The sequence below is a fragment of the Cuculus canorus genome, chromosome 24 (assembly GCF_017976375.1).
Source record: "Cuculus canorus isolate bCucCan1 chromosome 24, bCucCan1.pri, whole genome shotgun sequence".
NCBI classification, from domain to species: domain Eukaryota; kingdom Metazoa; phylum Chordata; class Aves; order Cuculiformes; family Cuculidae; genus Cuculus; species Cuculus canorus.
In genome coordinates, this window is record NC_071424.1 from 6,668,296 (window position 1) to 6,680,944 (window position 12,649).

A 12,649-nucleotide genomic window follows, 5' to 3' on the forward strand; every position below is an offset into this window, starting at 1 on the left:
TCTGCTTTTGCTTTTTTTTCCCCCTCTCCAGAAGAAGGGAAGCGACCCCAGCCCAGCAGCAGGGGACCAGGAGCATCCTAGAAAGAGTAATTTTTATTAGAAAAAATAAAAGGCACAGAGAAAAACAAGTCCTTTCCAAAGCTCAACAAGCGAGATCAGTAGAGGCTGCAGTCCCACACCAAATTTGGACACCGCAACGGTTGCTCAAGGCCCAGCCCGAGCCCATTGAATGGCCCCGGCATGAGGATTAAAGCATCATATTATGGGCTGCCCACGGAACTCTAAAGTGGGCCTGGAGAGAGCATCCCGCATCCCTGCTGGGTGGACTCAGCAGTGTGGGAAGTGCAGGACAAGGGGTCTGCACAGCCATGGGCAAACAGCTCAGGAGGAAGGGCGAAAGAGAATTGAGGTCTGCAGAAAGGGCCCAGCATAGCCGGCTCAGATCCATGCAATCCCAAAAATAAGGCCATGGCCATCCCACCCTTCCCATATCACTAAGTGAAAGGGATTGCTGCTTGTAGTGGGCAGGAGAGGGTAAGGGAAGGGTGAAGAAGGCCAAGGCTCTGGCTCAGCTGCATGCTGGAGGGAGGCACCAGAGCCACCAGGTCCACCTCTCTTCCATGAGGCATCTCCAAGCTACACCGGCACCTGAATGACCTTGCAAACACCGTTTGCCTTTGGTTGGGTCCCTCCAATAGTGACAGCCTAGGAGGAGGGGTGACATCTGCCTGCCCCGCCTCACCCCACATGAGCCAGGCATCAAGGACGAGCATGGTCCACGGACGTGCAGCTGAAACGCCCTCAGCCAGGCTGCTTCTTGCCCCACTGACATGATCCGGCTGCAAAGGAGATGCATAGGCTGATCTTTTTGCAAGAGGTTATGGAGCACAGCCGGAGATTAGGAGCAAAAAAACCAAAATGCTGTGGGGAAATGAAGAAAGGGTTTGTCTTCAGCATTTGCAAGGAGTCTCCAGGCCTGGGCACTCCCAGGCAGGCAGTGAGTGAGAACTGAGGCCGCAGGGTTTATCTTCCAGCCTTCTTCCTTCCCATCCCACAAGCAGAGGACCCTGGCGACCAGGGGTGCACCTGCGCACGGCACCAGGGATTCTCATGGCAGTGGGCTGCTGGACGGCTGGGTCAGGCTGGGGTTTGATCTTCAGAACAAAACAGTTTTTCCCAGATCATCTGATCTTACAACTGGAAAAGAAAGTGAGAAACAGTGAGGCTGAGCCTGAAGCCACAAAGCCTCCCAAAAGGCAGCTACTTTAACAAGGACTGTAGTTGTCCTGAGCAGGGGATGGGGCAGGCAGGCATCCGCTAAATTCCATCACAATGCATTTCCTTTCTTCTCCCAGACCAGACTCCTTCTTACTCTTACAGATGTCTCCAGTTGTACCCTCCTGCTGCCTCCTTCAAGTCGTGGGGTTCTGGCTGTCCCGCATGACCCCTATTCCCCCCACAACCTGCCCCTCTCCCCCTACAGCCTGGTTCTCTCACGCCTGCCCTGTGGGTGATGCACCAGCAGGTAGGTCCCAGCTCTGCTCCGAGATCAGAGGATGCACCAGTTCCCAGAGCAGTTCCATGCCTACCTTGCTGTCTCCAGGGGTGTCTCCAGGCTGCTTTACCCAGACATCTCGGCTTGGCAGGCTGTTTATTTTCCTGATGTGCTGCAAACAGGAGACGGGTAAGTGGCACAAGAAGGTTTTTCCCACGCATCATGTGCAGTGTTGCCTTGGTCTGACTTTAACCAAACTTTGAAGCTTACACGCTCCAGGTAAACTCGGTTGGATTTGAGATCCTCCACCTGGGAGACCCTCGAAAACAAGCTCAGTTCCAGCCCACGGTTCTGGAGGGCAGGAAGCTTTATTATAGGAAAAACTAACAAAGGAGCTGCAGGCTTTACCCAGGGGTGACCCCAGGAGCAAACCCTTTCCTGGCAGACACGGAGCCAGCACAGCCTCCCAGTACAGACAGGTCTGGGCAGTGCTGATCTCCGTAGGCAGCACTGGGGTGTCTGGGCTTGCCTCCCAGGGGTTCAGGGCTGGGCTGGAGCTGTTGCCCCTGCCCTGTGCCCAAGTGGCTGCAGGAGACTCTGCTCCAAGCGGTGGCAAAGCGCCTGATTGACATCTCCAGAGGATTTGCTGGACCTCTCCTTTCCAAGTACAGTGAACTACCCTGAAGCCAAAGGGTCTCCTTGTCTGTCTCTTTTGCATATCCCTGGAGCAGTCGCAGTGGCAGAGTGTTGACCTTGGAGTCATCACTTACAGGCTGCCCATGGCACCCTAAATCTGGCCCGCAGAGAGCACCCCACATCTCTGCTGGGTGGGCTCAGCAGTCTGGGAAGTGCAGGACGAGGGGTCTGCACAGCCATGGGCAAATGGCTCAGGAGGCAAGTCCCCTTAGCTGGGCTCTTTGCCCCTCGCAGCTACGAGACACCCTTCCTCAGGGGTTGGAATACACACAGGGGTGCAGAGCACTCCAGAGCCCGTATGCAGGAGGAACCTCTCAGTGCATGCACAGGTCTCCAAGCCCGGCAGAGCCCAGGGCCAAAGGTCCAAGCACATGGCTCATCTCCCAGTGGCCTCCAGGTCACAGCTAGTTCTCCAGGCTCTGGCAGACATGGGATCATGCCGGGGTCATCTCTCCCACTGGTGGCAGGGTCAGGTCACCCTGCGTGTCCACTGGGACATGCACCCAGCTGGTGCCTGCTCAGTCCTCACCCTACCAAGGGCTGGGATCAGCTGCCTAGGGCACTCTGGGATCAGGACCAGGGCACAGGATCAGGGCACAGCAACAAGACCCCCAACATCTCGCCATGGTGACATTGCAGCACCCAACCCTCTCACCCTGGCTAAGCTCTATTAAACCGTTTAATGGGTTCAGACAAGTGTTCATCAACCCTTTAAGCCCCCCCACCCGAGATGCAGGGACGTGTCCTGCCAGGCTGCCTGGTGTAGGGCTGTAGCCTCAGGTGTCAGCACAAGCCAATACCTTGCTTTTTTCCTCTTTGGCAGGCTCCTGAGCTCGGCTGATCCACAGATTAATGCGGGATGTCACAGATCCTGGGATCTTCAGGTTGTCCTGTGGCATAGAGAGGGACACCAGGTTTACAGCACCAGCTCTCCTACTTCACTAACATAACCCAGGACATTCCCCAGGGTGCAGGGAGACTGAGCAAACCTGCAACAGGCAGAGACCAGCCTACACCTTGGCTCCATCCCAGCTCCTCCAATACCAGTGCATTGGCATGAACCCACCCACTACAAGAGCACAGTTTCAGTGGCAGGTGGTGCCCAAGCCCAGCCCTGCCTGGTGCTGCTCAACAAAGAGAAAACTCCCATCAGACTGCATCCAGGCCAGGTTGTGCATTGGCATCCAAAGAGGAGAAGATTTGTCCAAAAAGCTGGTGCCTGCCCCAGCACAGGACCTTGAAGGAAGGTCCTTGCTCGGGCCAGCTCCTGCTCTTACCTTCCTGACAGTGAGTGGCTCAGCCTTGCTGGGAGCGCTTGCCTCAAAGAAGTTACGCTTGCTGGCCACCCCCTCCGAGGACAGCAAGAGGCTTTTCTGAACAGTCAGGGATGATTTCACCACCTCTGAGCGCTGGGAGGAGAGAGGGCTGTCAGCAGGGGCTGTGCTGCATCCCAAGCAGTGAAAAGCAAAATCCTGCATCTGCCTTGTGTCCCAAGCCCATTGGGGTCTGCTTCCTCCTTGCCCGTCACCAGCTCCTGGGCTTACCCCACTGTAACCCCAGAAGGACCATGCAGCCTCCCCATGACCCTCTCCAATGGGTGTCCCCTCCCTGGTCCTAAAATCCTGAGGTCGATCCCTTTTTCTGCCTGGGACAATCCCCATGCCGCTGGTGGTTCAGTGCAGCTCAGTTCTTACTCTCACTTCCCATTTCAGACATTTCAGACCTTCAGCTCCAGACCTTCCCATTTCAGCTCTCTCTCCCCACACATCCCTTCCATGCCAGCCTGGCTATGCCGAGGGATTTTGGTACCTGCACGGCTGAGTTGTACTTTTCCAGCTTCTCCCCAATGGTGGTGCTGTTACCTGGGATCCTCAGACTCGCACTGGTGAAAAGGAGGGAAGAGAGTTGAATACAGCCCTTTCAGCATCTCCTGGGACTTAATCCATGGTCCTGGGGGACTCCGCTTGACAGGAGACCCCATCCGCCCAAGCACTCCTCCTACATCTGTCTGCCAGGTGAACCACGGCAGTTAATTCCGTGCTGGTGACTGAGATCTCTGGTCTCGCCGTCTTACTAGAGCCACACTGTACACTGAAAAATAGCTCTGAGCTCCTCAGTTTACCCTGTATTCACCACTGCATCTTCACCGGTACCAGCACGAGGTTGCCCACAGCCTGCGCCGCTGCCAGCCTAGGTGCCTGTAAAGCCCCACTCTCTGAGCGAGGGCATCCTATCCACTCCCTGCATTCCGACCTGAGCTCTTGGTTCCACAAGAGTTTTCAATTCCCCTGTCCAAACTCTGCCATGAAGATGTGACCGATCAGTTGATCTGGTCACCAAAGGCAGATCCGGTTGCTCATGGAGCTGAATAGTGGGTTTTGACATCACTGAGGGTGGGACCTTGTTGTGGTGCTGCACCACTCAACATTTAACTACTCCTGTGCAGACCCAAGCACTGATGAGAAACTACATCAACCAGACACAAGCTGTACGTTGGACATTGTCCTGCCCTCCGCTAAGCATCGCTGCCCGTTGGTCAGGCACCACGGGGACTAATGTCCACAATGACTTGCGCCAGGGCATTCACTGGCTGCTACCAGGTCCCATCACCACCTCCTCCTCCTCCCTTGGAAAACAAGGATGGCAATTCCTGCCTGGCAAGACCACAACTACATGAAGAGAGGTGCTGACCTCCTCGTGAGAGGGCTTTGGTTTTCTTCTTTCGTTTTTCTTGAAATCACCTGGAAGACACAAGGAGAGGAGATACTGGAGCCGTCTTTGGTTATCAAAGATAAACATAGGAGAAACTGTCACAGACTCATCTTCCCCATTTTCAAGTAACCTCTATTTTCACCTACACCAAAGCTTTATCTCTTATCTCAACGCTCTCCAGACTAAAGATACTTTGTAGTGCTAACAGTTTTATTCCCAATAAAGCACTATGAAAGCAAATTAAGCTTGTCCTGATTCATGGCAAGGAGTATCTCCACAGCTTTTGGTATTCCCAGCCTCTCCAAGCACTTTATTCCTGACATCTTTTTCGAGGACTAAACCTGGAGGTACTCTCAGGGATTTAACACGACCAGAAAGAGGGTGGATTTCATTTTCAGCCAGTGCTTTCAGAGAAGAATAGAAATGCCAGAGGGCAGATGGTCATTCCTGTGACTCCGGAAAATCTGAGGACAACGAACTCCCTGTTTTCTCATCACTTCCTGGAATTTTCCATCCCAGCACAAAGTGTAGGATCATAGGTGTGTCCACCATCACAGGCCTTTGGTCAGACACAGAGAAGAGAAACAGAGGAAAGACTGAAGCAGAACTGCAGTGCCCAGAGCTTGAGGGAATTTCGAACACACTTTTGGGAGCAGGATTTGCCAATAGAACCTGGAGAACAAAGCAACTCTCCCTTCCCCCCATCCTCCTAAGTGGGGAGCTTTCTCCCTCTTGCTTTAGCTCTTACCCGAAAAGAGACTGTTCTTGGGCTGGTTCGTCTGATGGAGCTGCTGTAGGTGACACGAGACGTATCTGACTTTTCTGCAGGTTCATCCTGGGTAGAAGACAACTGTATTACCACCTCCTTTGAGGGATTCCTGGATGGGTGCTGAGGAAAAAGCAGACATCTGATGCATCCCTGCAGAGAAGGTTGAGGCACTGGGAGCAGTTATGGAGGGAGGAGTTTGAGATCAAAATCCTCCATACCTTGGCTTTTTCACTCGGATATGAAAAGCCCCAAACACATCTTTGTTGAAACCATGATGGTAATCAGTAGTGCTTGCCAGAGGAGGTGATTAAAGTCATACATGCAAGGGAGGGAAAGGTGGTGGGACACTGTCCACCACCTTGTGGCTTGCAGCACTTAGAAAAACCTTACCCAGAAGCCCATGGTTTCATTTCCCTTCTGGTACTTCTGGGCTCTCCATCTCTCTGTTGTCTTCCCAGCACCCAGGACCTCACACCTCAATGGTTGGTGCCTTTTCCATTCCTGCTCACCTGCTGGTCCTGAGATGAGGTCTCCACCGAGGCTGTCTTCTCTTCCTTGCTGAAGCTTCCCTGTCTGGTCAGGATTTTCACTTCACGGACCCGACAGCCTCCCACCTCTGGTGATGACCGCTGCTGTGGCTCCACCTCCTTCCTCTGCTCCTCCAGAGGTGTCCCCACAACTTGTCTCTCTTTGTCCTGGAGACGCACCTTCACTGATGCCTTTCTCTTGGACAACAGCTCAGGGTGCTGGTCTCCTGGTGGGTCTCCTCTGCCCTTGGTCACATCCTGGCCCTGCTGTCCAGGCTGGATGCTCTTTTGGCCCATATGCGGCTTCATCCCTGCCTCCACACAACTCACTTCCCTCCCTGGTTCCTGCTGCTCCTTCTTCTGCTTCAGTTTTTCAGAGACAGACATCGGGGACCTTGTCTGTCTCTCTTCTTGTGACTTCAGCACCTCCAAGAGTTTACGCTCTTCTGCATCCCCAGGGGACACTGGCTTCACTAGGGATTGAGGTCTGGAGACAGAGGGAAAACGGGGGGCAAACCTCAGCACTCTGGGGTCAGAGGGCGGGCTTTACGCTGTGGGTGAAGTTAACCCAGGTGAAAGGCATGGGTTGCAGGGGCTGAGTGTGAAAGTCCCACCAATATCCTGGAGTCATCACTGAAGGCCAGGACTTCAGGTTAGATTATTTATTCTAAATTAGGTTAGATTTAGAATTTGGGTGAGATCTTAGGAAGAAATGTTTTGCTGTGAGGGTGGGGAGGCCCTGGCCCAGGTTGCCCAGAGCAGTGGTGGCTGCCCCATCCCTGGAGGTGTTCAAGGCCAGGTTGGATGGGGCTCTGAGCACCCTGATCCAGTGGGAGGTGTCCCTGCCCATGGTAGGAGGGTTGGAACTGGATGATAGTTAAGGTCTCTTCCATCCCAAACCATTCTGCGATGCTATGACTTGCAGCCACACTCGTCCCTGTCACCCCATCTAGGCTTTCTGAGGACATGTTTGGATTAAAAGTCTTTTTTTTTTCCTTGTTGTGGCTGAGATTAAGCATTTCTGCAGCCTCATCCCAGGACATCAGCACCCACCAAGTCTAGTGACAAGGAGCTGTGGACTCAGAGCAGCACGCTGGGTCTGCTGCTGCACGAGATGTTGTCTGTGACTGTTCGGTGGATTAGGAGAATCAGTATCTTTCCATTTAAAGAGTTGGTAGTAGGACAATCTGCTACGGCACGGTTCACCCATGGCCCCAACACATCCTGCCCTTCCTCCCCACAGGCAAACACAGGACCCAGGTTTGGGAATCGGCAGATAGGACATCTTCCCAGGGCCGTACAGTCGTACCTAAGCAGTCTCCAGGACTTGGGGATGGGACGGGGTAATATTTGCCCTCCCCTTGAATTGTATCATCACATGATGTGACAGACTCAGGAAGAGGGGACATGTCCTGTCCAGCTTGTTCATGTCAGCCATGTCCAACCCCTGTTGAACCCATATGCAACCCCGGCATCCTAACTCCACCACGTCTGTGGAGGGAAACACCTCTAGAGCATGAGCCTCAGTGTGAACACACACTATGTAAATACCAGACATCCCCAAGATCAGCTTAGAGAGTGGGTCAGGTTGTGTAAGCCTGATCCCAAAGCACCTCCAAATCCCACCTCTCCTCAGCAAAGGACTTTGGTAGCACCACTGGAAAGACTTTGGGTGACATTGCCACTTCAGCACAGGTCATACATCACCACCACAAGGTTCATAGGAGTAGGAGGACAGCCAGCCAGGTGCTGCATGCTCAGCTCACCTGCCCTGCAGAGATGGGTCTGCTCTTACCTGTTCATAAGGGCATGGCCAGCAACCCCCTGAGCTGAGCTCCTCAGTAACAACACCCATCCTGGCACACTGTGCCATGGGACATATCAAGGCCCTGACTGAGCCCACCAGAGATATAGCCCTTCTCTTCTACTCCTTCTGAGAAGCCCATCCTTCTGCCCAAGGGCCCGCTGGATGTCTGCTCTGCCCACAGCTCAGCCCACTCTCGTCCAGAAGAGACTCCCACTAACGACAGCATCTTTGGCTCAGGGCTGAGAAAACCAAGACAGCAAGCTGTGAGCTGTCAGCATCATGAGTACGATTGATGCTGGCAGGACCTCACGCACCTGCTGGAAGCTGGGCTGGTGTCTTTTGTGGGGCTAGGAGGTTCTTCATCCTTCGATGTGGAGGACAGCATGCTCCGGTGCCTTCGTCGGCGCTCTCTTTGCTGCTCTTCCTCGTCCTCAAGGTTCCTCTGCCTGGCCAGGCTGTTTGGCAAGAAACATAAAGACATGGTAAGACTGCGTCCTGCATGGGAAGCTTGCAGCCAGACAAGGAAGAAGACTGAAACAGCCTCGGGAAAGGGCTGAGGGGCTGACGGACATTGCCTTCCCCAGCTGCTGCGTGGGGCTGGAGCACCATGCGCTGGGGGACACCAGCTGGGGCATCAGCACAAGCCAGGTGACACAAAGTGCTCTTGCTCCACCCACGTGATGCGAGCATTTCCTAACAAAAGCACTTGACTTCACAACTCCTAATTTCTTCTGTTGGAGGGAGAACTCGCTTAAAAGGAATGCCTACATTACACAGGCCTTCTGGGGCAAGGAAATTCAACCTGTTACTCAGCAAGACCAAGACCCTAGAGCCACCACATAGATCTCAACCACATAAATTGGAAGAGTAACCACTAGCGGCAGAATATTTCAGCCCCAGAGTGAGTTGTGGGGATGTCATTTTCATTTTTATTGAGCCAAAAGCCTCAGACACAAAAGAAGCTGCAGGGTGAGCACTACTGAAAAGCTCAGTCTGGAAACCGGGATGGCAGCAGCGCCCCTTGCTCCCTGTATATGACTGGGAATTTTTTATAATGACAGATTATACAAAGAAAGACAAGGTTATAACAAAGTTTTTAAGAATCATCTTTAAAGGTCTTCTTTTGCACAAGTCAAATGTATATAATTAGTTTTGATAAAATGCAACCTTGAATAAAAAATCATTTGGGAAATACCAGCTTTCCTTTCCTTTCTTTGTGCAAAACACGCCCACCCGCTCTGCCAGCACATGAACCACTGAGCTTTCCACACCAGTGTTCATGTGCTGCAGCACGAGTCCTCAGTCAGCTGCAAACACGCAGAGGTCCAAGTGGAGATCTCCACACCCCAACAGCCCCATGGGGCAGAGCCCTCCTTGCATAGGATCCGTCCCATCGCAGGGTCCCAGCTCTGGAGCTGGCACTCCGGTTTCATCCAAACTTGGGGTTCCCTTTGGGTTTGACTTCTAAGAACATGAAAGTCAGAGTAGGTTCAGGCCCGAGGTATTGCTAACATCATTGCGGACGCAGTGACTCGCAGCGTGGTTTACGAGTTACTGTGTAATGAAAGCTGGGTCATAAATTAATCCACATTACCCCCCGCAAGTATTCGTGGCTTCTGTTCTTCCTGGTTGAGGGACGCGGGGGAGCGTGAAAGGGTCAGCAGAGCAGAACGGAGAGCAAACGAGGGACAGAGCTCAGCACCTGTCTGGGACAGGACGATGCCAGGGGCTGTGCTACCCTTCCCTCCCACTGCCTCCATTCCCAGCTCCCCCAAGCAGCCTTCACACCCCAACAGCAATCAAAGCCACTGCTGGGGACCTGCAGGGAGGTCCCTGATGCTGATCATGGCATCGGGCAAGATGGGAATGGAGAGGGCGTGAAACCCGTCCCAAGGAGCCTGTGAGCATCTCCCGCAGCTCTCACTCTGCTACAGAATGCCTCCCTGTTCAGCTCCTGGTGGCTGCTCGCCTCCACGGTCCTGACCCTGTGAATATTTGTGTACGGCTCAGCTGCGCCAGGAAGGCAGCACGGCTTTATTTGCACAGCCCTTGCGATCCCCCGGAGCGCTGGGCTGCAGCAATGACCGCACACGCACCTTTCCACCCAGCAAAGCCAGCACATGCGTGGGGCCGTATGCACACAGGTGCCTCTGCTAAGTGCTCGTTACATGTCCCTCAAATGACAGCACAGAGCACTAATGTCACTTTACACCCACGTGAGAGCCAGTTACTTCTTTGGTTTTGCATGCATCGGCTCCTTCAAAATGAAAATAATTTTTTCTACCTTGAATCTGCTTGGGTCCTGTAGAGGCAACCCATAACCTGGCATTATCAAATGCAGTTTCTCATCCCTTGTAATTGAGTAATCCACCTATATGCTTTGCCAATCTTCCCCTCCTTTTTTTCCAAGGATTTCTTTTTCACCAACTTACCTTTTTGCACCTCAAAGAATTGGATAAGAAAAGACTGCAAACGTCCCGCTGCCTTGTCCTCTCCGGCTCTGTTAATCATTAGTGCTGAGATATCTGACATTCATGCTTTTTCAGTGAACGCTGTCTAATCGAATGAGGGAGCTGACACTGCCTTCCTGGGTTGTGAAACATCCAGGACCCCGCTGGGCTCGCATTGAGGCAGGTCCACAGAGCAGAGGAGGTGGATCTGGATGGGGCTGGGATGCTCTCCGCATCCATCCAAGCCAGGAGGGAGGCAGGGGCTGAGCCAGCATCCTCCAAGCAACAAATTCTCACTTAATTCCCACTCCTGGGGTCCCAAGGTGGGTGTCCCACCCTAAGTACGGGGGTTGGAATGAGGTCTTGGAGCCATCACACCTAGGATTTCTGCTCCATCTTGTGGGAAAGGGCAGCTGCGTTTGAGCCACCGACACCCTGCCTGTGCAGCCGAGGTGGACAGTGCTTGCCCTGGGGTCTGCAGGAGATCAGGAGGGACCCCCACATCACCCACACCTCGTGTAAGCCCCGGACTCTGCCTTGCCTGCCCCGGCTCCCATTGGAACCAAAATCACTTTTAAGGGAAGACTGAGTGCAGCGGGGCTGCAGGGATCATTCAGAGACTGCCGATGAATCAGGGCTTGCTCAGCGCCCGATGGGCAGAGGCTGCAACCTCCGCATGGCAGAGCCAGGACACGCACCCAGGAGCTGTAGGGCTGAGCGAAAGAAACCCAGCCAGCTCCGGAGCAAGGCTGGAGGCACAGCCCAGCCAGACTGTGCCCCAAAGAAAAGCAAACCAGACCAAAAACCCATCCAACATGGGGCAAGGGTGCGTTTCCAGAACCATTTTCCTATAGAGCACTCAGCTACCCCAGGCAGCAGAATTAAATCTGCCTCTAATCTTGCCCACCCAAAAGAAACTCCAGCAGCACAGAGCTCTAAGCAGTGCTGCCACCACCTCTGTGAGCAACCCGATCCCTGGCAGCTGCCTCCTCTTCATACGCTCCCCAATATTCCTCAGCCAAGGCTCGCAGCCCACCCTCACCCCCTCCCTCCCGTCGGTGGAAAGGGTTAAGCATTAAACCACAGCACCTACCTGGACAGATCTGACCAGTTCCTTCTGCTGAAAGACATTCCTGCTTTCCGTGAGTTTCAGAGAGCCCCCAAAACTTGTGTAGGCATCAAGGCCAAGGAGCTTCGGACCCGTGGGGATCTGTGCTGCCCGGACACTCTGCTCCCCAAGGAGGGAGAAACTCCCGGCAAGGTTATTTCCCTGTGCACCTTTACCCTGCCTGCAACCCGTTTACCACCACGCTGCATCACATGGTTTCTTATCTACCTTGACAGAGGCAAGGCTGTAATTTGTCTACTAGAGGCACTGTGCAAAAGTCGCCCTGCCCAGGAGTGCCACGCAGAAGGAAATCACTCCTCGCTGCCTGCCGTGCCAGGGTTCGAGCAGAGACCCGCGCTCGGGGCTCAATCCATCCAGATCTCCCAGGGTTTCAGAGACAACTCCCTGCAGAGAACCTGTTCTACCAGCCGCTCTCCACCAGTCAACAACTCCCCAACACTGGTGGAGGAGGTGAATAACCTTGGGCTGAGTGGGAGGAGGCTGGCTCCCAGGGATCCAAAACAGTCATTAAAACACCTCCGTCTGGGTGCAGTCCAGCTCTTTCCAAAGAACATGGGAGGATGCCCTGATACTTCCAGTCACGGACTGAGCTGCCATGGCCTCCCCTGGCTTTGCTGCAGTAGAGAGCAGGAATGATGTCTCAGAGGAAGTGGCTGAATCACAGAGATGTCCAGATTTGGGGGGCTGAAGCCCTGTGCCAGAGGAGAGCCCAATCTCATCTCATGCCTGGAACCAGTCTATCAAGAAGGCTGGTCCTGAACCCCATCTCCCCACGGACACAGGACACCCCTCTCCTTCAAAGGGCAGATGTGAAGGCAATAGGGGTCTTATGAGGGTGACAGAGGCACCCAGACACGGCAGAGCCAGATCCAAGCCTGGTTTTCACCCAGGACCAGCCCCAGAGCACGGCATGACCAGGTGCCCACTGCTCCTGGTCAGCTATCGCAGCAGATGCCTGCAGAAAAAAAACACCCAGGACCCCTTGCATGCAAATTCAGTCTCTGACCCCAGTGAGATCCACCTCTCCACCAGCCTGAGGGACTGGTTATGAGGCTGGGCTTGTC

General features: G+C 53.8%; 1 protein-coding gene across 3 annotated transcripts; it reads right to left on the reverse strand.

The window, feature by feature from the left end:
* Nucleotides 1–75: 75 nt before the first annotated feature.
* LAD1 (ladinin 1) lies at nt 76–12,335 on the reverse strand. 3 transcript variants are annotated; one of them, XM_054087412.1, is made up of 10 exons: nt 11,550–12,335; nt 8,321–8,461; nt 6,182–6,686; nt 5,652–5,738; nt 4,883–4,932; nt 4,001–4,073; nt 3,469–3,600; nt 2,992–3,081; nt 1,590–1,667; nt 76–1,197 (listed from the first exon to the last, which is right to left on the reverse strand). In XM_054087412.1, exons 1-10 carry the CDS (start codon nt 11,585–11,587, stop codon nt 1,192–1,194), a joined length of 1,200 nt encoding a protein of 399 aa, XP_053943387.1. In that variant the 5' UTR covers nt 11,588–12,335; the 3' UTR covers nt 76–1,191. The 3 variants fall into 3 exon arrangements, with proteins under 3 accessions (XP_053943387.1, XP_009558914.2, XP_053943388.1); XM_009560619.2 differs by having other exon boundaries at nt 5,652–5,792; nt 11,550–12,332; XM_054087413.1 differs by lacking the exon at nt 11,550–12,335 and adding an exon at nt 10,439–10,573 and having other exon boundaries at nt 5,652–5,792.
* Between the last annotated feature and the right edge of the window lie 314 nt (nt 12,336–12,649).

Excerpts from the sequence above, each read along its gene's own strand:
- LAD1 (XM_009560619.2), bottom strand. The coding sequence starts at position 11,587 with ATGTCTTTCAGCAGAAGGAACTGGTCAGATCTGTCCAG. Across the intron at positions 3,601-4,000 it reads AGTACAACTCAGCCGTGCAG|CGCTCAGAGGTGGTGAAATC; the intron begins GTACCAAAATCC and ends CTCTCCTCCCAG. Across the intron at positions 1,668-2,991 it reads CCAAAGAGGAAAAAAGCAAG|CACATCAGGAAAATAAACAG; the intron begins GTATTGGCTTGT and ends TCCTGTTTGCAG.